This window comes from Sturnira hondurensis, unplaced genomic scaffold (assembly GCF_014824575.4).
Source record: "Sturnira hondurensis isolate 20B ecotype Veracruz unplaced genomic scaffold, ASM1482457v3 Scaffold0008723, whole genome shotgun sequence".
In the NCBI taxonomy this organism is placed as follows: domain Eukaryota; kingdom Metazoa; phylum Chordata; class Mammalia; order Chiroptera; family Phyllostomidae; genus Sturnira; species Sturnira hondurensis.
The window spans coordinates 3,163,372-3,191,263 of record NW_028081354.1 but is presented as its reverse complement, the minus strand read 5'-3'; the positions used below and the strand labels follow the sequence as shown (position 1 = coordinate 3,191,263).

The following is a 27,892-nucleotide window of genomic DNA, read 5'->3' as shown; positions in this document are numbered from 1 at the left end:
TTGGCTCTGTCCAATATATATAGTGTGTGTATGTGTGTGTATGTGTGTGTGTACTTCTTGCTTCCTGACACTGAAGTCTCATCTTGTGTGTCAGGCCCTACCCCAGCCTTAAATTAAATCATTTCTCTAGAGGGGTCTGTTTTTTGGTTTTGGTTGAAAAGTGATATTTCAAAACCAACATCCAGATCTAGGCAATAGTTGTGTTGGGTGCTACAGGGTGCCATTCCTTCTAGACTTTCTCAGTGGATATGCTGGGATATGTCTGTATCTATACTAACTCTTGTATACAAGTGCTCTCTCTCTCTCTCTCTCTCATGAGTTTACACTGATATTTCTAACTCTAGAACTACATGGTTCATCCTAGCCTTATTCTTTTGCTTATGTATAGTTCTTTCTCTAACAGTGAGAAACTTGGCTCTCATTATCTACAACTTATTTACTGTTTGGTTGAAATATGGAAGGCAGATCCAGAAATGCTAACTCATATCCCTGTGAAAAATTTACAAATCAAAGAGCTATTTTATGTGTACTGCTTTTTGTCATTAGTCTTGCTTAGAGTATCAAGTCAAACTTTTTTTCAAGTTGTTTATGTCAACTCCTTTATTACTCATTTCCTTCAGTGAAATTTCCTCATACATTTTCCTCATACGGTTAGATATTGACACAGTCTGCATTTCAATCTAGAATCCTGTAATATGCTGATTGACTTTTTTTTAATTTGCTAAGAGAAAAGTTGAATTATTGTGGTGTATTCTTAAGGTCTTGATAAGTATATGGAGTCATGTGTCTACCAGCACAGTATCAGACAAAACATTTCCACAACCCAAAGTTCCCTTTAATCGGGCCCTCCTTTCTTTCCCAACCCCTGACATCCATTGCTCTGTTTTCTACACCTATGGTTTTGTTTCTGGTTTTTTTTTGTTTTTTTTCAGAATGTCATATAAATAAAATACTAAAATACACAGTCTTTTTAATTTGATTTCTTGCATTTGTCAAAATGAATTTGGCATTTACTCATGTTCTTCCACAAATCAGAGATTCCTTTTGTCGCTGATGAGTATTCTATTGTGTACATGTGCCATTGTTTATCTATTCACCTCTTTGACAGATGACTTAGCTGTTTCCCGTTTTAGTGATTATGAATAACATTGCTATAAACACTTGTGTGTGTGAACATAAATTTTCAATGCACTTGGATAAATAGCTAGAATTGGAGCTTCTGCTTGGTATGTTAATTCTATATTTAACATTTTTTGAATGTCAAAGTGTTTTCTAAGGTGGCTGTGCATTCCCATCAGCAATGAACAAGCATTTCTGTTTGCCTGCATCTTCCCCAGCATTTGGTATTGTTAGCTTTGAAAAAATCAAGACATTACTTAACAGGGATATAATGATATATCTTTGTATTTTAATTAGCATTTCTCTATTGACTGATATTGAGCATCTTTTTATATGCTTACTTCATTAGATATATAATTTGCCCCCCCAGTCTCTGGCTTCTGTTTTTATTTCCTTAATACTATTTTTTATAGAACAGAAGTTTTAGATTTTTATAAAATCCAACTTATCGATTTTTTATTTATGGATTATTTTTTTGTTGTCATAGCCAAAAACTCATTGCCAAACCTAAAATTATACAGATTTTTAACTTCTAAAAGTTTTCTAGTTTCAAACTTTACAACTAGGTCTATCATCTATTTGGAGTCATTTTTGAATAAGGTTTGAGAAATAATGTTGAGTCATTATTTCTGTTTATGGATATCCAGTTGTTTCAGGATCCTTTATGGAAAAGATTACCCTCTCTCCATTGATTTCCTGTGCACCTTTGTCAACAATCAGTTGGCTCCATCTATGTGTATCTATTTCTGAACCATTTTTCTGTTTCATTGATCTATAAGTATCCATCAATTTACCCATCCCATACAGTCTTGAATATGGTAACTTGATAGTAAATTTTATCTTGGTTGAGTTCTCCAGTTTTTTTTTTCTTTTTCAGAGTTGTTTAGATTACTCTGGTTTGTTTTGCTTTTCTGTATAAATGTTAGAATTAGCTGTTGACATATTTTTTAAAGGTTGAGATTCTGATTATGATTACATTGGATCTATAAATAAAATTGGAGATAATTTATTTAAATTACTATTTTAAAAATATTTTATTTATTTATCTTTAGAGGGGAAGGAAAGGAGAGAAATATCAATGTATGGTTGCCTCTCATGTGTCCCCTGCTGGGAACTGGTCTGCAACCCAGGCATGTGCCCTGACTGGGAATCGAACTGTGATCATGTGGTTCGCAGGCCCACGCTCAATCCACTGAGCCAGCCAGGGCCTATTTAAATTAGTTTTCAGAATTTTGTTTCATCATGATTTAGACTTTTCAACATATAGGTCCTAGACATATTTTGTTAGATTTGTAAATAAGCACTATATTTTGGGTGACATAGTCACTGACGTTGTTTTTAGTATATAGACATAGGATTAACTTCTGTATTTTGATACCCCACAGCCTTTCTTAAGTCACTTTTTAGTTCCAAGAAATTTGAGGCCATTTCTTAAGGAGGATTTCTACAAGAACAATCCTGGTATAGGCAAGTAGGGACACTTTTATTTTTTTATTTTGAAATCTGTGTGCTTTTTCTTTCATTTTTTTCCCCAATTCCCTGACAACAATATCCAGTGGAATGTTTATAGGAGTGGTTAAAAAAAGGAAAATTTTGATTCGCGATTTCTCACTATTATGATGTTTATTGTAATGTTTTTATAGATGCCTATTATTAGGCCAAGAAATTTCTTTTCTAATCCAAGTTTTATAGTTTTTATAATAATGTATATAAAATTTTGTTAAGTGCTTTTTCTGCATGTATTGAGGTGATCATGTATTTTTTTAATTTATTTTGATAATATGAAAATTATGATTGATTTTTGAATAATGAATCAGACTTACATTCCTTTGATGAAATCCACTTGTTTATGATGCATTATCCTTTTTTATATATTGCTGTATTTGTTCTGGGGGATATTTTTGAAAGCCTGGTCATGAATAATATATCTTTGTATATTTTTATAATATCTATCAGGCTTGGGTACTAGGGTAATACCTAGACCTTATGAAATGAATTATTTTCTCTCCTTTTCTCTTCTGGAAGTGATTATGGCATTATATTTTATTTATAATTTGGTAGAATTCATCATTGAAAACATCTGAGCCTGGATATTTTATTTATGAAAGTTTTTTTAAACTGAGAATTTGGTAGTTTAATATATATAAGACTATTTGGGTTATCTGTTCTTCATTCAGTTTTGGTAGTTGGTATCTTTCAAGGAATTCTTCCATTTCATTTAAGTTGTTGAATTTATTAGTCTAAAGTTATTTATAGTATTTTTCTCTTATTTCTTGCAATAGTTGCTTAAGTTGCTTAGTAAATGGCTTCATATTTCACTGTCTTGAAATTCATGATGTGAATTAATATATTGTAACAGCTCTGAGAAATTTGGAGTAAACTAATTTTTAATCCCCTTATTTTCTTAGCATAAAATAAGTGATACCATATTATGAAATTATAAAGATGAAATAAAAACACATATAAAACAATTGTGGCTTGGGTATCATATAGTACACGGTAGATAAAAACTTGTGACTATGATTTATGATTTATAATAGTTGTTAGTGGTGTTTTTGTCATTGTTTTATTTGATTTATGTCATCAGCTCTAAGCTTTATAAGTCGGTGTGGGTATGAAGGAAACATAATAAAATCCTGGAATGCAAACTCTAGAAGTCACAGAGATAAATATGAGTTTTACCTGTTCCTTTTATTATTATTATAGTTTATTTATTGTTGCTTTATTGTAGTGTATTGCATTCATTTTAAAGACTTCCCACTCACTTTGTCATCCTCAACCTACCTCCAGAATCAATTATTAATATCCATGAGGATAATTAGACATTTACAAGTGCATTACAAAAAGAATGAGGCTGTGCCACACCACAGAAGGTGCACCAAGTATGAGCAATAACTTTGGACTCAGCATAATGACTTAAGCCTTCCTTATTCAGCAATATCACCAAGAAAGTGCTGTGCACTCAGAATTCAAAATACCCTCCTCCCCAGTTACTCTCCCTGGTTTCCTTAGTATCTTTTTAGGAACTGTATTGACACTTTGCTTTCCTTTCTTAAACAGGTGGGCTCTGCATTGCCCAGTCCGTGAGAATACCCCAGGAGCGCAAAGACAGGACCATTGACTTTGATAGAATTATCAAACAACTCCTGGACACCCCCAACTCCAGGGCCATCGTGATTTTTGCCAATGATGAGGATATAAAGTAAGGATGACTGGTGAAATTTGTTAATATGCATGTTGATACTTTGAAAAGCGAAAAGATCAGGATACCAGCAGAGAAAGGGGGAAAGAGAGAGCAAATAATCAAATCTATAATCACATAGTTGCAAAGGGTGCATGAGTTTTTCTACCCTATGCAAGTAATTAATTATAGTGAGCCATAGAAGCCACAGTATGTTGCTGTCCTCTCCTGGATTTCCTACCTATAAGCAAAGTGATGTATTCAGTTACTTACAAAAAGAGAAAACCACTAACCTTTTATAGTTTCTTTTATTAAAAATATATCCAAATGTAACAGACTTTTATCCAGAGATGGTTCTCCTTAATGTAAATGAAAAAATGTCCAAATTCTGAATGTATCTCTACAGCTTTAGATTCGATATGTTCAAAAACCATGCAAGTTATGGCTCTACATTCTCAATCTACTTTTTCCTCTCCCTTTCCTTATCTTGATACTTCTTGGAGTGAAAAATCTGATTACAGTCCTGGCTGATGTGGCCCAGTTGGTTGCAGCATTGTCCCATAAACCCAAAGACTGTGGGTTTGAACCCCTGCCAGGGCACATACCTAGGTGGTGGGCTCAGTGTGAGAAGCAACTGGTGGATGTTTCTCTCTCACATCCATGTCTCTCTTCTGCTCTCTCTCCCTCCCTTCTCCTCTCTCTAAAAATCAATAAGCATGGTGTCCTCAAGTGAGGATAAAAAAAAAACTTGTTTCTTTTTACTCATTTGTTACTTGCCTGGCCCAGCCACCTAGAGCTAACCATAACAATGTTTCTAGAACATAAATAGCCCCTGCTTTCCTTTCTGACCACTGCTACCCTTGTCCAGAATACTTTTTCTTCCTTCCTCCCTGCCTTCCTTCCTATTTTATTTTTAGAGTTAATAATAATTATATCTGATAAAAAACTCAAAAAATATTAAAAGATTTGGGTGAAGGAAAAATGTCATTCATTCTGTTTCCTAGCCGACTTCTTTCCAAATGAATTGTCTAATTAGCAGTTTCTTTCCTATTCTTCTAAAACAGTCTATAACTTTATACAAACTGCTACATACCTTGTGTACACCTTCATTTTGTCCCTNTCTTCCTTCCTCCCTGCCTTCCTTCCTATTTTATTTTTAGAGTTAATAATAATTATATCTGATAAAAAACTCAAAAAATATTAAAAGATTTGGGTGAAGGAAAAATGTCATTCATTCTGTTTCCTAGCCGACTTCTTTCCAAATGAATTGTCTAATTAGCAGTTTCTTTCCTATTCTTCTAAAACAGTCTATAACTTTACACAAACTGCTACATACCATGTGTACACCTTCATTTTGTCCCTGCTATCCTTTATTTATCATTTTATCTTGGGGTCCCTGAATGTCAGTACTTATATATCTATTATGTGTTAGGAGCCATCCAGAATTTAATTTTGTATCTGTACTATGATTTCTATAGCTGCTTCCTTTTGATTGACATTTAAGTTTGATTACAGATATTTGCAATTTTAAATAATACTGCAGTCAACTTCCTTTTTTAACAATTCTGTGTGCACAAATATAAACATATATGATGAAGTAACATATATATGTGTGAATATATAACATAAATATAATGCAAATGTATAATATACCAATACATTATTTTATATGTAAATATTATATGTACTTATAAATTCCTAGTAAGGAAGTTTCCAGGACAAAGATTTGTTCCTTCTTTAAAAAATATGAATATTCTCTTATAAAGAGGTTACATAGGTTATACTTGTATTGATATGAAAGAGTTGTGTTGGTTTTACTAAATATTTGTTCTACAATTTAATATAATATACCATTGGATTTGAAGCTTGCTATCTTTTATCAAGGGCAAAGTGTAAAGGCCCAACCCACTGTTTTATGTAGCTTAGAGTATTGCACTATCATCACGGCCAGCCTCCCAGTCTGTGTCTCCCCTCCATGTGTACCCTTCATGCTGCCTCTGAATCCATCCGTCTTGCCAGTGTGAAGCTCCGATCATGATTTGCAGGGCTGTTTAATGGACAGAGAATTACACGTGAAGGTGGGATACCTGAAGTTTTTATGCTGCTCACGTGAGCACTGTCTCACTTTCGCACGTGTCTTGACCCCTGCCCTGCTTCCCAACTTCTTGAGGCCTCAGTTCGCTCATCAACACAATGGAGATACTTTTGAGCTGTTTTTATGGAGATCCTGCCTCATCCCACTCCTGCCTTATTTCAGTCCCCACTCCATCACCTTCTGTACACTGCAGGCATGGGAGCCATTGGTGTTTCCTCCCACCTAGACCTCTGGACATTATCGTCCACCTACCTGGAACACCATTTTTTTCCTCACTTCATCAGCCTAATGCCATCTCTACTATTGCTTTCTGAACAACGTTGACGTCTCTAAATAGTGAAGCTTTGGCGAATTCTTCACAGTTTGTGTCACTGATGTCATTTTATATCGTTTGATTGTTTATTTAGTGTTTGTGTTCTCCAATGGACTATAAGCATCATTAGGACAGAGATGATGTCTCATTTTTTTATTCCAGCCTATGCTACATTGATCTTCTAGAACCTCTTCCAATTTATGGCATTTGTTACCAAAATTATTTTTATTTATTTTAGTTTTAAATTACAATTTACAGTCAATATTATTTTATGTTACTTTAGAGTGGGTTAAAAAGTTGCAGTACTTATATTATCAATCGAGTATTAACCAGCCATTAAAAAGATTGAAATCTTACCATTTGTGACAGCATGGAAGGACCTAGAGGGTATCATGGCAAGTGATATATGACAGAAAAATACAAATACCATATGATTTTACTCACATGTGCACTCTAAAGAACAAAAAAATGAACAAACAAAATAGAAACACATGCATAGATGCAGAGTATGGACCGATGGTTGTCAGAGGGGAAGGGCTTTGGAGGGCTGGGTAAAAATGGTGAAGGGATTAAGAAGTACTAATTGGTAGTTACAAAGTCATTAAGGGTATGCAAAGTACAGCATAGGGAATATAGTCAATAATGGTGTCTCTTTTGACTTCCTGTAGTATCCTCAGTCCCTGTTATAGTGCTTAGCACATAGGATATGGTCCATAAATGACATTCAATAGAAGAATAAGATGCCTCATCTAATGCCCACTTTTTAACAATTTAAATATATGCTTGCCTTTCTGAACTTCATGATGCCTTAAAATGTGGCTCCATTTTAACATTTATGCCTCATCTTCACTTGCCCAATTCTCCACCCAAAATACATGATTCTGGTTTTCCAACATGTCCTAATCACTACCCAACCATGACCTTTCTTTGTTCATGGTGTTTCTTCTCTCCTCTACCCGTTGAAAGTGTATCTGTTCTTCAAGGTTTACTGTATACATGCTCTCCATGGAAACTGTTTCTGATCACCCCTTAATGTATTATTGATCTCCTTCTAAAATGCTGATTCTGTTGCTCTTAGGACATTTGTTTCTACACTTTTTGATTTAGTTATTTAAGAGATTTTGTTTTCATAATATTATCCTGCCTTTTTGCTCCAGATTTTTTCATTTTTTTATCATTGTTCAGTTACAGTTGTCCCACCTTTTCTGCTATTTCTCAGCCAATTCACCCCTCCCTCTCCCACAGTCAATCCCCTCCCATTGTACATGCACAAGAGTCCTCTATTCCTGCTCTTTTGCTTGCCCTTTCCACTTCTTTCCCTTGTTAGCCCCTCCCCTCTCCCCTCTGGTTACTGCCAGTTTGTTCTTTATTTCCAAGTCTCTGGTTCTATTTTGTTCTTTTGTTTGCTGTGTTGATTAGGTTCCACTTACAGGGAGATCATATGGTATTTGTCTTTCACTACCTAGCTTTTTTCACTTAGCATAATGCTCTCCAGGTCTATCCCTGATGTCACAGAAGGGAGGAGTTACTTCTTTCTTTCTGCTTCATACTATTGCATTGTGTAAATGTTCCACAGTTTTTGATCCACTCAATTATTGATGGGCACTTAGGCTATTTCCAGCACTCAGTTATTATAAAAAATGCTGCTATGCACATTGTGATACAAAGGTTCTTTCAAATTGGTGATTCAGGATTCTTAGGGTATAGTCCCAGCAGTTGAATCGCTGGATCAAAAGTCAGTTCCATCTTTAGTTTTTGAGGAAATCTCATGCTGTTTTCCACAGTGTCTGCACCAGTCTGCATTCCCACCAAGAGTGTACTAGGTTCCCTTTTCTCCACATCCTTGTTAGCATTTGTTGTTTGTTGGTTATGATGGCCATTCTGACTGGTGTAAGGTGGTATCTCATTGTGGTTTTAATTAGCATCTCTCTAATGGCTAGTGATGCTGAGAATTTTTTCATGTATCTCTGGGCCCTCTGTATGTACTCCTTGGAGAAGTGTCTGTTCAGATCCTTTGCCCATTTTTAAATTGGATTTCTTGTCTTCCTGGAGTGGAGTTGTGTGAGTTCTTTATATATTTTGGAGATGAAACCCCTGTCTGAGGTATCATCGGCAGATATGTTTCTCCATATGGCTCTTTCCTTTTCCATTTTGTTGGTGTTTTCTTTAGCTGTGCAGAAGATTTTAGTTTGATGAAGTTCCATTTGTTTACTCTTTCCTTTATATCCCTTGCCCTAGGGAATATATCTGAAAATATTGCTGCATGGGATGTCTAAAATTTTCCTGCCTATGTTTTCCTTTAGGATTTTTATGGTGTCATGCCTTATATTTAAGTCCTTTATCCATCTTGATATTATTTTGGTATAAGTTGGTGGTCTACTTTCTTTTTCCTGCATGTATTTGTCCAGATCTCCCAACACTACTTATTGAAGAGGTGATTTTCACTCAATTTCGTGTTTCTGCTCCCTCTATCAGGTATTAACTGACCATATTGACATGGGTCTCTTTCTGGGCTCTCTATTCTGTTCCATTGGTCTATGTGTCTGTTCTTATGCCAACTCTACTGACATGCTTCTTAATCATTTCATAAATCCTTTTTATACCGATTTCACACATTTGTAAATATATAATACTTTGATAAAGTATGGCTTCATGTTTATTTTTAAATACATTATACACAGCACACAAAGTTTTACTGCAAATAGCAATGGTAATGAGTTGGCCTTAATACTCTTGATTTTTAGGTAGTGTGAGGTGTAATTTCGGATGTAAAGATGTAAAATAACTATGCTCATTCTTTTTGTGTTGGAGCTTCTTGTGTGTTTTGAATTTATACAGCAATTCATAGTACTGATAGCAATAATAACTCAAATACAGCAATAGAATTCAATATACATACATTTCTTCCAAAGCATAATCTTAAACACACTGATATCTGAAGAATATTAATGACCTACAATGTTATGTTACTTCTGTTTTCAGGAAATTTATATGGTAGATGGAAATTTTTGAGATTTCTTAAAACATTAATTTCAAATACTTTGTCAGAGAATTGCAGTGAGAAGACATTAGCATCTAGATTTTGAAACTAAGATAGATGTTAAATCAGTCATGGGTATTAATAATTTGGATTTTAGACAAGATGGAATTATTTTCTGGGACACTTTATTCTGATTATAAAAATAATATACAGGTAGTTTAAATCCATTGGAAACTGTGGAGAAGTTTTTGCTGTTGCTATTTAATATAAGGACTCTTAAATTTACTGTGCCTTCTGATTATCTAGAAAAATTGAAGGTGAGAAAGAAAAATCACAAAGTAGGGTTTTAGGGAATCCCTGAAAAACATGCAATCCTAACACTCAGAGATAATCACAAAAAAAATTCTAGTTTAATGTTCGTAATCAGTTCTTTTTAAACATACATAAGTTTTCCCCAACAGAACCTTGATCACATTAAAATTTTTACTTTCATTTTGCAATACACATTCCACTTAAAAAAAACAAGTATTTTTAAATGTTTTAATCTTATTTATCTCAGTAAATAACCCCACAGATTTACATAAATATGTACGGTGAATGAATACTCTTGGTATTTATGTCAGTTTCTCCTTTCCTTTCTTGTTCCACTTAGTTTCTCACCATCTTTTCATCTTCAGAATTCATTAGCACCTCCTCAATGAATGGCTGTTGTTAATAACATATTCTTCTCATGTATCTATTTCTATTCATTTAAGCTAAAAAAAATTACATTTATCTCACCTGCCCACCCTCTGCCTATGGTGTCCATATTTTTTGGTGGTCTCATATGAATGACACTATACTTTTAACTGTGTATATATCCAAATACAGGAAATTTTCAGCCAGCTTTCATTATATAATAATTGAACAATCTTTTGCAGTTTTTTAATTTAAATTTTCTTTTATAAAAATGCCTTATAGAAATCACACTAAGTATATTTTTAATTGCTCTCCATCCATTTTTTGTATGCGTTGTTGCTAAACCAGTTCCCTGTGCTCTGCATTCAGGTTCCCCCCAGTAATGAGCATACAGTTTGGGCAGCACATTTGCTTATTTCCTTTGGGTAGATCAATACAAGCTGTACCTGTAGGTCAACTATAAATCATTGATTGTATTTTATTTTTATTAAAATAATACATTCATATTTTTGAAAATATGACTAAAGCAATGTTGATTCAAAACATTGCACTCCTGTCCTCTTCCTCTAAACTCCTTGAACTCATTCTCTTTGAGCAACAATTTTAATTCTTTAAGCTATTTCTTTAAGTCTTTGTGCATAATATGCCTATACTATAATTTTTGAATTATTAATTTTAAATATTATTTATTAATTACTTTTATGTTAGGTAGAATTTGGCTCAATTTGTTCTCTTATTGCCCTAACATCACTCTATCAGATTTTCACTTACTATAAATTAGTGTTTACATGATTGTTCGTATGTAAGATAATCTGTGTCATTACTTTTCTTGGGTACTTCCCTCCTGAAATCTCCATCTTTCTGTATCTTTATGTTTCCGTTTTTTTACAATTTTTACTCATACTTTATTTCCTAATTTTACTGGAGCCCTCGCCAATAATTTTCTAATAAAGGGTAAATTGAAGAAAAACATTTTTGTCTTTTATGCCTAAAAATGTTCTTATTCTGCCTCCACACTTAGTAGTTGGGAATGTAAGGTCTGGACTCATGTTTATTTTTAAATACATTGTACCTGATACATAAATTACACAGGAAATAGCTATGGTGACTAATGAGTTATAGAACCCGAAACTTGCAGGGAGCTTAAAGTTCCAATTTTGGATGGAAAAATCTGTAATATCCACTGATCATGTTCATTCTACTTGTATTGGAATTCCTTATGTGTTGCATATTAGAATTATAAATTATAAAATATTTTTTCTTCAGAATTTGTGTGACATTGCTCCACCATTCTCACTTTTTTCCTCTGTGAGGAACACAGAGGAAAAAATAAGAAATTTTTCTTATGTCTGTGTGTGAGTCCTTATTTTCTCTTCAAAGTTTTTAAAAATATATTTTATTGATTATGCTATCTCTTCAAAGTTTTTAAGATAGCCTCATTATTTTCAAAAATCTTGAATTTTATGACATGCTTGTGTTTTCTCAAGATTATGCTAGGTGAGTCTTTTTAATATGAAAGTTTGTACTTTCAATGTATTCATTTTTATTTATTAAATCATTTTACTTTAGTTTCTCTGCACATTGTTCTGGAAATGTTATTATTTGGATATATGTCTTCTTAGATTCATTCTTTAAAACAGTTATCTTTTTTCATTTATGTTCTTCCCTTTTGTTTTGATTTTGCTGTCCTGGAGAAATTTTCTTCTTTTTATCTTCTAAAACAATTTTAATTACATATTTTTAATAAGTGACCTATTTCTTTTTTTTTTGTTCTGTTTTTAATTCTTTATTGTATTTTCCCATTACCATTTAACCCCCTGATATCCCTTCCCCCCTATAATCATCATACTGTTGTTTATGACTAACTTATTTCTTGGTTTCTATCTTGCTCTTGATCAGAGATATGATAACTCCCACTTAAATATGTTTTGGTGGGGGGGATTCATACATTTTCTCTGTCCCACCCACACTGTTTTTCCCTTATTAAATTTTTTAAATTTATTTTTTACGTTGGAGGTTTTCCAAAATTATGGGTGATTTCTAGCAGTTCGCATTTGGATAAGATACTAAAAAGTTCTAAGCACATGTCAACTGGTAGGGCTCTCAGTGGACTGGTCAAGTTCCATTAATGAATCTGTCAGTATCAAGAATTTTTTTTTTCAGGAGTAGTTCAGATATTTCCAGAAAAGCTGTTTTCTGTCTGAGAGAACACACCATTGGTTCCCAGAATTTAATAAAGGGTCTTATCATTCTAATACTTAATGGTAACCTTAACTTCCTCCCCCTCCCCCTCATCACCCTCATGTTTAATTCATAGTCGTTCACCCACAACCTCCTGCTGTTTGGGTGTTCACAATATCAGAACCTATTTCTTAAATATTTGTTAGAAAATTACCATTTCATATCCTGCATGGGAGAAGGAGAAGAAAACCTGTTTGTTGTTGTTGTTTGTTTCCTGGTTTGTTTGTTTGCTTCGCCATTCTATACATAATCTTTTCACTACTCCTACTGAATTTAGCCATATACCTCTCTGGTACTTGGTAGCCCCAGGTCCTGAGAGGCAAGCAAACCACTTCTCCTTTTGATAGTACCCACCAGTGTGATTTTAGTTGTAGCTTTCTCTGTTCTATAAATGCAGGTACCTATTATCTAGCCTATGTTCTTCTAAAAATATTATTGCAATAACTTTTCCATGAATAAATAGTCTTTTCTTTTTAATTAAACTAGCACTTTTACATTGGCAAGTACACCTTTGTATCATAAGTAACACAAACAAAAGTTTTTGTGTGGAAGTTAAATTCTACAAATAAATGGTATAAATAATGATTAATATTCAAATACCAGGGTATTTGAATATTAGTATTCAAATGCCTAGTGACCCTTTATACACATATACACACAAATAATTTTACTTATAAACATTGGTTGTATGTTTTTTCAAGCTTAATCTGAAGTTCTGTACATTTTAATTAATAATTTAAAACCCTCCCTTAAGACCGACATGTTGCTTTCTCATTCACCAGCAGTGAATGAGAGTGCGCATTTCTCCAGTCCTATGCCAAACTCAAAACACAAAATAAAACAAACATTTTGGCCAATGCAAAGAGTGAATTTGATCCCTTGTTCTAATTCATGTGTTTCTCCTTTCTAATGAGTGTAAATGACCAGCTTATTGGTCATTCATAATTCTCCTTTTATCTGTTGTCTTTGTTTATTTTCCTCAAGCTGCTTTGATGATTTTCCTTATTGGTTTACAAAATCTCTTTATATATTAAGGTTATACGTCCTTTTGGCTTACTTTTTTGGCTTTAATTATTTATTCTTTGAGGAATAGTAGCTTGCTTTCCTTCTGCTTGATTCCTAATTTGCATACATTCAACAGCTGTTCTTTGTCATAACATAATTTTTCGTGTTCCTTTCTGCAGGCAGATCCTTGCAGCAGCCAAAAGAGCCGACCAAGTGGGTCATTTTCTTTGGGTGGGCTCAGACAGCTGGGGATCCAAAGTAAACCCACTCTACCAGCATGAAGATATTGCAGAAGGAGCCATCACCATTCAGCCCAAGCGAGCAACCATAGAAGGTAGGGGTTTTATCAGTTTATGATATGCTAAGAAAGTGGCTGGTGCTGTGTAGGGTGTTTAACGCATGTGTCTCTTTGAGGATTTGACATTGTCACAATTTACGCTCTCCTTTAATATGAAAAGAAAAAATTATTTCTAAAAGAAGACACTGCAAAGAAAAGGAACTCCTCTGCTGATATCCTGCTTTGTGCTTCTTTTCTGGTGGGCCAGGTCTCCAAACATGCCCTAAAACATGCTTTGCACATTAAACGCCACTCTATCCTTTCACTAAAAAAGAGATCAAATATTTGCATTTCTTTCTATTCTGTTTCTGCTCCAATCTAGTTAATTATTCTCCCTAGAAGTCTGCACGGTCTGTGAACGCCTTTTAAAACAAGCTGGGTTGTGGCTCTGTCGCTGTTGCTTTTCTGTGTTATCCGGGGACATAACAATCCCACAAGTCCTTCATGCGTTCACTAGGAAGCTTGGAACTAATTTCATTTCCTAGTACGTGTCTGGAGAACAGTTCCTATTTTACTCCCTAAACCAATACATTTGCAGAAAGGCACAAGAATATAAGATGTTTTAACTCTCTCCAGTCCTTTTTGTTAAAAAAAACTTGAGTATCTATGGTATGCCTTCTTCTTTGCTAAGCTAGTAAAACAAGATGAGTACAACAATGCTTACCCTCAAAGCTTACAGACCTGAATGTAGGCGTCAGAAAGTAGTCATGATTATGTAACATGTGCAACATCCTAGTGCAATATAAAATAGATGTCCCAAGGCACAAAGCAGGTACTGTGGAAGTTTCTCTAAGGTGGTGATGTTGTGGTTGGGGAAGACTCCTGAGAAGAGGTGAAACATAGAGGGGTGCCTTAGAACTCATCAGAAAGATCATGGAAGAAGCCCCAGCAGAAGCTTCTAAACTAGGAGGTAAGACCAGGGGAGTGAAGAAGCAGGCAGGGTGCATTGGGTAAATGTAAATAACTCATTCTGCAGCATGGTCTTGCAATGATAGTCATCCTAAAATTCTTCTAGTTCTTTACAAATGTTCCCCTTTACAGGGTATTAGGAAAACCCTTCCCTCTCCTAGTATATCCCATGATACAGTATTTGGCTGAGTGACTCCTTTCTATCCTTTGGGTGTCAGCTTAGATATTAATTCTCCTTGCAAGATGTCTGTGACCATTCTGCCCAGCCAAGTCTGAGAAAGGAGCTTTCTATTTCTTCCATAGTATCCTACATATTCACTACCCTTGTAATGTCTCTGTATATATCTCTCTCCAGAAATGTATCTGTTATGAACCATGGTACCCTTAACACCTAGATCTTGGCCTAGATATAGCAGATTTTTCAGTGGTTGGGTGCCTGGGTGGATGGAAGAATTGCAGACTGCATAAAAACCTGGCATAAAACCTGGTGGAGAAATTGGCCAGAGTTGAAGAATCTTGGAAACTACACTATGGAATTTGTACTTTATTCTGAAATCCTGTGCAGCATCTGTAGATGTAAGTGGGGTGTGATCAGAGCGGGTAAGAAGACTCACTCAGGTGTCTCTGTTGGGGAATGACATGTGAGAGTGGAGTGAGACTCTAAGGAAAGCGACAGGTTAAAGCATCTCTACCGTGGTCCTCTCTGTGCCTAAGCTATAGATGCCACGCGGACACAAATGTCCACACTCCATAATTACTAGCCCCAGGTTCAAGACATTTTGGGAAATTAGTATCTCAAAAGTTTTATAAATTCTTGAAACAAAATACATTTTTACATGTATATTTAGGGATACACAGTGTTAATCAATTATATACAAAACCACATCCCGAATCTTCCAAAAATGTGGTCTCAACCGTTAAATGGGAGAGAAATGTTATTATCTATGAAAATATTATTGAAATGTGTCAAGGCAGCAAATCTTCATGCAAAACTCTCCACTCCTACCCAGATAAAATAGTGATGATTTTCATTTGTTTAGAAGTGTTGTGACTTCTATCTAGCCATATTTTCTTCCTATTGCTACAAAGTACAGCCAAGATTTGTTCACTAACTTAGGAGATGGAACATCAAGATTGTGCCCATGCATTTACAGTGTCAATCCTAAGGAAATGAAAAAAGAAATGCATCAATTGCACCAAGATTTCTGAAAAAGCAATGAAATATCTCAAGTGACACTGTAAGTGCAGTATATTGTATTATGGGCAAATAAACTCTTTTTCCCTGCCTATTTTTTCCTTAACTTTTTGAGGATGTTTCATATTGAATTCTAATGGTTGGAGCATCATCCAAATACTTATAATATTGCTACATTCCTTTATCTTTGTGTTATATAATGCTATACCTTCATATGTAAATAGGAAAAGGTCAATCAATAATAAACATTTTTCTTTAGATCCATATTTTGAAGATGTTATGCAAACATCTGAATTTTTTGTTGTTTAGTTTCTGTATCTGTGTGAATAATTAACAAGAAATTACCTTAGGCCAAAGTGTTAGCAACTACATTGCCTCTGTGAGAGTAGTGTCCATCTTCTTTTATCTTCTATCTGTGTTTATTCTTTATTTACAGGGAGAAAAAGGGCTTTTGTGTTTCCTATCCAAGGGTGTCGTTTATTTCCTTTTCAGTTTGATGATGATAGGAACTGTGCCCAGACAGTTCACTGTGGCCCCTCTGGCTGCCTGGTGCTTCGTGGGAGATCTCAGAATGTCTCCAGCACTTGGCAGCACTCCTCCAGCTCCTGAGCCAAAACAATTCTGTAATTTTTACTGTCCCTGAATTGCTTGCTGAGCCAAGAGATCACTGGTATATTCCTCTCTTCTGTTGCCCCATTAACTAGGACTCTGTCATCCTCTCCAGCCTCCAGCAAGCCCACAGAGGAAAAAAAAAAAACAACTGCCCAAGTCACTCTCTACTCTGTCCTCCAAGGTGCTTGGCTCTCTGCAAGTAGGCTGTCCTAGACATCCTCTGATTACAGCTAGTGAGGATCATGAGCCAGCATCTTTTCATCTGTGCCATAATCACTAACATTAGGGAGCTTGTGTAATGAAGGGTGGATTTTCAGGGCTAACTATAATGGCTCTGACGATTGGTAGATGGTTTTCAAATGGGTGTGTGGAATAACTTGTTCTCTGAACTAAGTCAGCAGTATATGTTAGAAAACACAAAAAGTGCTCTGGACCCAGCATACAAAGGTAGTTATTTCATGCTTTTTCACTCAAGATTGCAGTGAATGCTTGATATATTTTCCTGAAATCATCAAGATGAAAGCTATGAAGAACTGAACCAAAATATTCATGTCTCCTATTTGGATATGCTCTGCTTTAGCCTGCCTTGATTCCCTGGAATGCACCATGCATCGTAGGGTTCTGTTAGGTGAACGGGAGAAAAATGTCAAGAAAGGATGTATTGCTTTGAACCATGCTACTAATTCTATGTGATGCACGTGCCTTTTAGACCTGTGGCATTGTTCAATAAGAGTGCAGTTAGAAGGGTGCATATCAATGTCATGACGATTTCTTTCACTAAGCTTTTCAGAACTGCTTATAAGCCCTAGCAAGGTGTTAGGCATGAAGTTAAACACTGAGATATATAGCAGGTGACAATCTAGTCAGGTTCCTGCTCTCATGAAGTTGCTGTCTTAGTGTACAGGTGGCAGGTGATAAAGATATATAAATAGGAAAATATCATATTAGCATAATGACTCTAAAATGCATTCCCTTAAAGACCAGCTTGTAAGTTGCAGAGATGTAACTGTGCAGGAAGAAGAGGAGAGACCAGACAGCCCGGATCTGATGCAGGTCAAAGTAAAGTCAGAGAGGACGTGGACACAGCTCACTAGCTCAAGCCTCTCTGGGCTCTTCTAGATTCCCAGCACATGTTCCTATCGGATCCTTACATCGCCCAAACCTACTAAGATTTCTCATTTCCCTATTTCTTATTGATCTGGAAAATAAATTATTTCTTCAAGACAGATAAAATCATTAATCTTTTTAAAAGACTAGCTGCTTTTCCTAGAGTGAGTCTACTCTGCAAAATCAAACTCATTGCTTCCCCAGTTCAGACTGTGCCACATGCCCCCGCTACAGCAAATGTCAGTCATGCTCGCATTTGCACGCAGCTCTTACAACTAGATTCTGAACCTTGAGGGCAGTGCCTAGAGCCTGTGGGTTCCCTGTGATTGTCTATCTCTATTCCCATACCTTCAGCAATTATTATAGGACCTACAACATAGTAAATTTTTAAAATGCTAAGTTTACCTTTTCTTGTCTACTATATCTGCATTTGTCTGTAATACCCAAATATGCAAAGGACTGAATATTTGTATGATTTGAAGTTTCCTTAGGATGGGGAAATATTCATCCAAAATGGTTTGTCTCTTTGACTTTTTTCCTAAGACATTTAGTAGAAAAATGCACTTAACTCTCCAACTCAGGATCTCACCAGAAATGTCAAATGTGGGTTTGTGCACTTTTTTCTTTTCCTTCCCTTGGAAGTATGCCTCTTGCCTTCTTTGTCTGTCTTGACTTTCATTTCGATTTTAGAAGGACTTACTATACCAGACTGGCACAATGGCTCAATCAGATGATTTGCCTTAGTTCTGAGTCCCCAGGAGTTAGAAAGTGCTTCAGTTTGTCTTAGACTTTCCAGTGGGCACTTTCTTTGCCGACCGTGCTGCATTTATGAGTAGAATGGGCTGAGGAAGAGAGAGCAAGCAAAGCAGAAGGGTGAGAATATCTGTGTGAAGAATGATAGCATTTTATTTTTCCTGTGATTTTTAAAGTTGAGGTGATTGACCTTGAGAAAGAGGTAAGACAGGTAAACAGACATCTGCAACCTAGATATCTAAGCAGATCTGAGGACAATTAATGAACTTGGAGTTGTTTTACATGTGTACAGTCCCCAGTTTGAAGCCACGCCGTCTCTTGTCTGATGGGTCAGATGCTGTCTCAGCTAATTTCACTTAACTGGCCACAATTCAGTTCATAACCAGCAAAGATATAAAATATCCATTCTCGCTGAAAGATGTACTGTCTGATGCCCAGTACACTGAACACTCTAACAGCCTGATCTCTACAACATCCCATCGGTTAGATTGTTGGCTACCAAGATCTAGCAATTTTTAATCCTAAGGTATTTATCCCAGTAATCTGTAGGCATTACCATAATTATTTAATGTAATTAAAATTCATGTAAACCAATGAAATTAGTGGAGAGAGAAAGATATAGAGATGGTATTTCAAATAAAACTTTGGAAATATTAGGTAATGGTAGCCACTATTAGTTGTGAGCAAGGCAACAGTAAACTTGAAGGGAAATCATAAACATTATAAAAATCCTGCACTTAGGTGACTGTGCAGTTACCTTTAATTTTTCATTTCACTTTAAATACCACAAAACTGAGTTTTATTATAATTGATAGTTTTCAATTTTATAATGGGGAGGCCAATTAGGTGATGCCTAGTCACTAATAATAATACCTTGATCTCACATTAGATGATTGACAAGTGATTCTGTGTGTGTGTGTTTTTTGTTTTGAGTTCAAACATTTGATATAATTGTGTATTTTTAATAATTCATTGCTAAGATAGAAATTTTTGATTAACTGACTAGTTTTGTGTCCCACTATATTAAGTTATAAAGTTTCCAATCTATTTTCATTTGGAGTTTCCTTTTCTGAGACTTAATCTTCTCACCTGTAGATGAAAGATTTCAACTAAATTACCCCTAAGGTCCCTTCTAGGGGAAACATTTTATGAGTGATTATTATGTCTGCTCACCCAGCATCCATTCCCTCTTCTTGTTACAGCCCCACATTTTCACCTTGGAAACTCCACACTCTACTATCAGCCCATGTGGTTCTGATGGGACTGACTCTTGGCCCTGGGAGCAGGCACAGAACTCATCTCCCATCACAACTCTGGCCACTGTAGATTGTTTTGGAGCCAGTATATGACCCAAGGCAGACCATGGTTATGTTATCTAGTTCCTAAAGGCTTACTAAAACTTTCAAGAAAGAAGTGTTTTCTTCCCTCCTTTCTCTCTTTCTCTCTCTCTCTCTTTCTCACAGCTACTGTGATGGAAGGGTATTAACTCCAATCTCGAGCCCACCTCTTAGAGAGGCCTGCATGAAAACGTCTTAGAGATGAGTTACATCCTTTAGATCTATAGAAAGTGTTACATCCTTTCCAAGGATGCTATTTACCTCACAAATATTTCTTCTCTTCTCTCCCCTCTTTATCACTTTCCAGTGAAATTTATACATTCTCCAAAACCCACCATAAGTCCCATCTACCCTGTGATGTGTTCCTTCCCTCATCACCTCAGCCTTCTTCCTAATCTCACCCTCTCAGGCATACAGCATCCATTCTGCTCATGAAACATGCATGTACAGTCACTTATTCTGTTTCTGTATTAGGGGGACACTAACTAGAATCTATGTTAGGAATTTAAATGTACCTGAGAAATGCTAATCACATCACCCTCCATAAAGTTAATTGCTTGAGAATTGAGCAGACCCTTCAGAGAGAACTTCTAAAGGAAGGATGACAAAATAGGCCTCACCCAGTAAGAAAGTCTTAGTCATTAGAAGGAATACACAAGCTTCCCTCTTCCCAGGGCAACACCTATTGAATTCACACATGAATTACACAGGGAACAAGTAGACTATTCCTAAATGCTTTTATCTGGAAGAGATGCACATTATTTCTGCTCTCATTTTATTGGCAAAGGCTAATCAAAGCAAGATTTGTCTTAGAGGATACCTGTGCATGGACATGACATAAAGGACAAATGAATACTGGTGAACACAATTCTTGTCCACCTCAAACTCCGGTTGACTAAACACTTTGTCAGCTATTAAGACAACAGGAGTCATGCTTTGGAACTTGCTCACAGCACAACATATGACAAGAGTGCCATTCCCCTCGACTTCGCCACAGATCTCTGAACAGCTTTGAAACTGTGAGCAAAGCCTTGGCCACAGTACAAAGTAGGGAATTCCAGTAAGTAGAAAACATGGTGTTTGGCAGAGCCCTGGCCATGCTGCTGTGCCCAGAAAAAGCCCACAGGAATTTAGCAATACCTCTGAAATAGAAAGCTATTCAGTTAGCTTGGTCATGAGAATGTACATGGCACCCTTAAGTAGACATTCTACATGACCTACATGGAAAGTGTCTTGTGCCTTGGGTGGGGAGGGGGGGGATATATGTATTCTTGCAGGTTATGAAGCTTGTGGAAATCCCAGTCACTTCTGTGAGAATGTAGAGTGGCCACTTGGCTGACACTCGATTCTTCACCCAACAGCCATTCTCTCCCACTTCTTTTTGGTTCATAAAGGCCACCAGTGGCTGTGAAGTTTTAAAATATCAAATGCTCACTTAGCCAAACTTTCCTGCATTAGAGCATGAGCAGGTGACTTAATCCTGACCACTGGGACTCATGGGGACATTTTTTGAAGGAGCTTCCTGGAAGTATTTTTCTCCTTTAAAAATTAAAAAAAAAACTGTCAGTAGATTAGTAATATAAACTTATTGTCCAATCCAGGTCACTTCAGAAGAAAAAGGGCAAAAACTGTGATGTTCCAGGCAAAACAGGGTGTGTGGTCACCCTTGTCACAAGGAGGAAAGGCCTTGCCCTCTTTTCCTATTTTTGTCATGTTATCTTGTGAGGACAGGATACAGTGAGCTGTGGCAGTCATACTAACAATGTGGGAGAAAATGCTGACAGCAGAGGAAAGCAGAGAACAAAGATGGAAAAAGCCAGGCCTGTAATGACCTGCTTAAACTGTGGAACCAATCCTTGAATCAACTACCTCAGGATTTCTTCTTATGTGAGAAAAAATTGTTCCTTGTCTTTTTTAAAAGTATTTTTATTGATTATGCTATTACAGATTTTCCAATTTTCCCCCTTTATCCCCCCTCCACCATGCCCCCGCAACCCTCCGGCATGTCCTGCCCCCTTAGTCCATGTCCAAGTGTCGTACATAGAAGTTCTTTGAGACCTCTGTTTTCTATACCATTTTTATCTGTCCCCATATATCTTATGCCTACTAATTATGATTCTTCTTCCCTGTACCTTTTTCCCCATTTCTCCCTTCTCCATTCCCACCGAAATCCCTCCACGTGATCTCCATTTCTCTGATTCTGTTCCTGTTCTGGTTGTTTGCTTAGTTTTTGTTTTCATTGTTTTTCTTTTCTTTTAGGTTCATTTGTTGATAGTCATGAGTGTGTTGTCATTTTATTTTTCATATTTTTGTCTCCTTTTTCTTAGATAAATGCCTTTAATGTTTCATATAATAATGGCTCAGTGCTGATAAATTCCTTTAACTTGACCTTATCTGGGAAGCACTTTATCTGCCTTTCCATTTTTCATGAAAGCTTTGCTGGATAGAGTAATCTTGGATGCAGGTCCTTGACCTTCATGACTTGGAATACTTCTTTCCAGCCCCTTCTTGCCTGCAAGGTTTCTTTTGAGAAATCAGCTGATAGTCTAATGGGCACCCCTTTGTAGGTAACTGTCACCTTTCCCCTTGCTTCTTTTCAGATTTTTTCTTTATCTTTAATCTTGGGTAACTTAATGATGGTGTGCCTTGTTGTGTTCCTCTTTTGGTCAAACTTCTTTTGGACTATCTGGGCTTCCTGGATTTCCTGGAAGTCTATTTCCTTCACCAGATTACAGAGCTTTTCCTTCAGCATTTGTTCAAATAAGTTTTCAATTTCTTGCTGTTGTTCTTTTTCTTCTGGCACCCTTATAATTTGGATATTGGAACATTTCAAGCTGTCCCAGAGGTTTCTACATCTCTCTTCATTTTTTTGAATTCTTGTTTTTTTCTTCTGGATGGATGCTTTTTTTTCTTTCTTTTGTTCCAAATCATTGCCTTGAATTGTGATTTCCTTTCTGTCATTGTTGGTTCCCTGAACATTTTGCTTTATTTCACTTTGGGTATCCTTCATTTGTTTTTTTTTTCTTTCATTTTTTGACCAAGCTCAATCAGATATGTGAGTATTTTGATCACTAGGGCTTTAAATTCTCCATCAGATGAGTAGGCGATCTCCTCCTTGCTTAGTTCTCTTTCTGAGGTTCTGCTCTGTTTTTTTTTTTTTCATTTGGGCCATATTTCTTTGTCTTGGTGCAGCTGTTAGGTTGTAAGGGGGTAGGGACTTAGACATACACCTGAGCAGGGTAACCCTCCTGGCTGCCCAGCCTTGCTGCCTGTGGAGGAGGGGCCAGAGAGAGAATAATGCAGCTTGCCTGCTCATCTCTAGGGCATTTTTCACTGAACTCTCATGTTGCTCCTTGTCTTTAAGCCACTTTTAAGTTAGATATTTTGTTACATGCCACCTAAGATATACTTAATGGTACATCTGCCTTCATCACATCTGTGTACCCAGCATTTGAATAATGCCTCTATAAAATAATAGACTCTCAAAAATATTTGTTAAATAAATGGATTTTACAAAATAGTGATCTGTTTAAGACTTTATTTTAAAGCAGTTTTAGATGTACAATAAAATTGAGAGGGAGGTACAGAGATTTCCCACATGCTCCTATTTTCACATATGCTGTACACATGCATAGCTTCCTTATTATCAACATCATTCACCAGACTGTGAGTGTGTGCGTGTGTGTACATATTTACAAATATGAACCTGCTTTGCTGGGTATTAAGCTCTGGAAGTTTGTAGTTTACCTTAGGGTTTACTCTTGGTGTTGTATAGCCTAGGGGGTTAGACAAATGTGTGATGACATATATTCATCATTGAAAGGTCATACAGAATATATTCATTGCCCTAAAAATCCTCTATGTTCTGCTTGTACTCATCTCCACCACTGCCATCCCACCACACACACACACACACATACCCCAGTCTAATAACCACAGAATGTTTTATTCTTTCCATAGCTTTGCCTTTTCCAGAATGTCATATTATTGGAATCATGCAGTATGTAGCCTTATCAGATTGGCTTCTTTCACTGAGTAATATGCATTTGAGTTTCCTCCATGGCTGGATGCATCGCAGTTTACTAATTTATTCAGTACTAAAGAACATCTTGGTTGCTTCCACATTTGTGGGATCATGAACAAAGCTGCTGTAAATATCAATGTGAAGGGTTTTGTGTGGACATAACATTTCAAATTATTTGGGTAAATACCATGAAACACAGTTATTGGGTCCTGTGATAAGGCTATGTTTACTTTTTAAAGAAACTGCCAAACCATCTTCCAAAGTGGCTGTACCATTTTATTTTCTCCAGCAATGGATGAGAGTTTTAGTTATTCTGCATACTCACCAAAATTTGGTGTTGTCATTATTCAAGATTTTAATGGTGATATCTCATTGTTCTTTTAATTGAATTTTCATGTTGCAAAACATCTCTTCATGTACTAGTTTATTGTTTGTATATATTAGTGGGTAAGGTAGATATTAAGATCTTTGGCTCATTATTTAAGTCAGTTTCTTTTTTTATTGTTGATTTTTAAGACTTCTCTGAATATTTTTAATAGTCATTTATCAGATGTGTCTTTCGCAAATATTTTCTTCTAGTCTGTGCCTTGCCTTCAAATTTTCTTCATATTTTCTTTTATAGATCAGAAGTTTTTAATTTTAACAAAGTCAGACTTATAAAGTGTTTATTTTATGGATTATATCTTTGGTGTTGTATCTCAAAAGGCATCGCTGTACCCAAGGTCATCTGAACTTTCTTCTATGTTATCTTCTAAGACTTTTATCATTTGTATTTTACATTTAGGTTTATAATTCATTTGACTTAATTTATATAAAGGGTGTAAAGTCTATGTCTACATTCAAATTTTTTACATGTAGATGTCTTGTTATTTCTGCATCATTTGTGGAAGAGACTGTCTTTGCTCCATTGTATATTGCCTTTGCTTCTTTTTCAAAGACAAAGACATAACTATATCTATGGGGGTCTGTTTCGGTCCCTCTATTCTGTTCTATTGACTTATTTTTATTTGTCTATTATTTCTCAGATATAACATTATATTGATTACTGGAGTTGTATACTAATTTTTGGTGGCCATAGGTATTTTATTTTAATTTAATTTTTTGTTCAATCCTTCCAACCTCCACCCAGAACCCCAATTCACCCCCACTTCAACAGCTGTTAGTCTGCTCTCTATAAGTCTGTCTCTATTTTGCTTTTTAGTTCATTTTGTTCATTAGATTTTACATAGGAATGAAGTCATATGGTACTTATGTTTCTCCGACTGGCTTATTTCATATAGCATAATGCTTCCCAGGTCCATCCATGCTGTCACAAAGGGTAGGAGTTCCTTTTTTCTTACAGTTGAGCAGTGTTACATTGTGTAAAACTACCACATCTTTTTAATCCACTCATCTACTTATAAGACACTTCACCCACTTCCAAATCTTTTCTATTGTAAGTAATGCTGCAATGAACATAGGGTGCATATTCTTTTGAATTAGTGTTTCAGTTTTCTTCAGGTAAATTCCTAGAAGTGGACTCACTGGGTCATAAAACAGTTCTATTTTTAATTGTGAAAAGTAGTGTGAGTTTTATCCCAGCCTTGATCCTATACCCCTTCAGCTTTGTCCATGGATCCTTTATACATCTTCCTTGATAACCCTTCTCCCCTTTCCCCCTGTTACCCCCTCCCACATTTTTAGTTTTACAACTTAATTCTTGAAGTTAAGTAGCTTCAGTTCTCCAACTTGTTTTTCTCTTTCAATATTGGCTATTCTGGGTCTTTTGCCTTTCTCTATAAAATGTAGAATAATTTTGTTTGTATCTATAAAATAACTTGTGGGGCTTTCTATAGATACATTGTATCTATAGATCAACTTGGAGAAAACTAACATCTTGACAATATTGAGTCTTCCTATTCATGAACGTTTACTTAGTTCTTCTTTGATTTCATTCATCAACATTTTGTAGTTTTCTTTATATAGATATTATACATATTTTGCTTTCTTTCACTTTTTTATTGTTATTCAAGTACAGTTGTCTCCATTGTACACCCATCACTCCCTCCCACCCTGAACATCCCCACCTCCCAGCCTTGATCCTATACCCCTTCGGCTTTGTCCATGGATCCTTTATACATCTTCCTCGATGACCTTTCTCCCCTTTCCCCCTATTACCCTCCCACATCCCCCAAGGTTACTGTCAGTTTATTCTTTATTTCTTTCTCTCTGGTTATATATTGCTTCCTTGTTTGTTTTGTTGATTAGGTTCCACTTATAGGTGAGATCGTATGGTATTTGTCTTTTACCACCTGGCTTATTTCACTTAGCATAATGGTCTCCAGATCCATCCATACTACTGTGAAAGGCAGGAGACCCTTCTTTATTTCTGCTGCATAGTATTCCATTGTGTAAATGTACCATAATTTTTTATCCACTCCTTTACTAATAAATGGGCACTTAGGTTGCTTCCAACACTTGGCTATTATAAATTGTGCTGCTATGAACATTAGGGTGCATAGGTTCTTTTGAATTGATGTTTCAGGATTCTTAGGGTATAATTCCAGCAATGGAATTGCTGGTTCAAAAGGTAGATCATTTTTAGTTTTACAAGGAAACTCCATACTGTTTTCCATAGTGGTTGGACCAGTCCGCATTCCCACCAGCAGTGTACTAGGGCTCCCCTTTCTCCAAAACCTCACCAGCATATATTGTTTGTTCATTTGTTTACAATGGCCATTCTGACTAGTGTGAAGTGATATCTGTTTGTGGCTTTGATTTTCATCTCTCTGATGGCAAGTAATGCTGAGCATCTTTTCATGTCTCTGGGTCCTCTGTATGTTCTACTTGGAGAAGTGTCTGTTCAGGTCATTTGACTATTTTTTACTTATTTTTAAAAATATTTATTTACTTACTTTTTAGAGAGGGGAAGGGAGACAGAAAGAAAGGGAAAGAAACGCCTACGTGTGGTTGCTTCTCACATGCCCCCTACTGGAGACCTATCCCACAACCCAGGCATGTGACCTATTCTGGGAATCGAACCAGCGACCCTTTAAATCACAGACCAGCATTCACCCACTGAGCCACACCATCCAGGGCCTTTGCCCATTTTTTAATTGGGTTATTTGTTCTCCTGAAGTTGAGTCGTGTGACTTCTTTATATATTTTGGAGATCAAACCCTTGTCTGAGGTATCATTTGCAAATATATGTTGCCCTAGAGTTGGTTCCCTTTTCATTTTGCTGTTTTCTTTAGCCATGAAGAAGGTTTTTATTTCGATAAAGTCACATTTGTTTATTCTTTCCTATATGTCCCTTGCTGTAGGGGACATATTAGTGAAGATATTGCTGTGTGGAATATTTGAGATTTTCCTGACAATGTTCTCCTCTAGGACTTTTATGGAGTTGTGACTTATATCTAAGTCTTTTATCCATCATGAGTTTATTTTTGTGTATGGCGTAAAATGGTGGTCAAATTTCATTTTTTTGTACATAGCTGTCCAGGTCTCCCAACAGCATTTGTTGAAGAAGCTATTTTTATTCCATTTTATTCTTCTGCCCCCTTTGTCAAATATTATTTTATCATAGAGACCTGTGTTTATTTCTGAGCTTTCTATTCTGTTGCATTGATATATGTGCCTGTTCCAGTACCAGGCTGATTACAGTGGCCTTGTAATACAGTTTGATATCAAGTATTGTGATTCTTCCTTCTTTGTTCTTCTTTCTTAAAATTGCTGCAGCTACTTGGGATTATTTACATTTTCATATAAATTTTGAAGTATTTGCTCCATATCTGTGAAATATGTTACTGGTATTTTAATAAGGATTACATTAAGTGTATAAATTGCTTTTGGTAGTATGGACATATTTATGATGTTAATTCTTCCAACCCATGAACACTGTATATGCTTCCATTTGTTTGTGTCTTCCTTAATCTCTTTCTTCAGTGTTGTGTAGTTTTATGAGTACAGGTCTTTTGCCTCCTTGGTTAGGTTTATTCCTAGGTACTTTATTTTTCTTGTCACTCTA

General features: G+C 35.9%; 1 protein-coding gene across 1 annotated transcript in view; it reads left to right on the top strand.

Annotated features, from left to right (window-relative positions):
- GRM7 (glutamate metabotropic receptor 7) overlaps positions 1-27,892 on the top strand; it is an 888,187-nt gene that overhangs the window by 444,685 nt on the left and 415,610 nt on the right. Inside the window, exons 3-4 of the mRNA XM_037055712.1 lie at positions 4,180-4,321; positions 13,792-13,946. Of these exons, the coding sequence (XP_036911607.1) occupies positions 4,180-4,321; positions 13,792-13,946 (297 nt within the window). The remainder of the gene's footprint in view (positions 1-4,179; positions 4,322-13,791; positions 13,947-27,892) is intronic.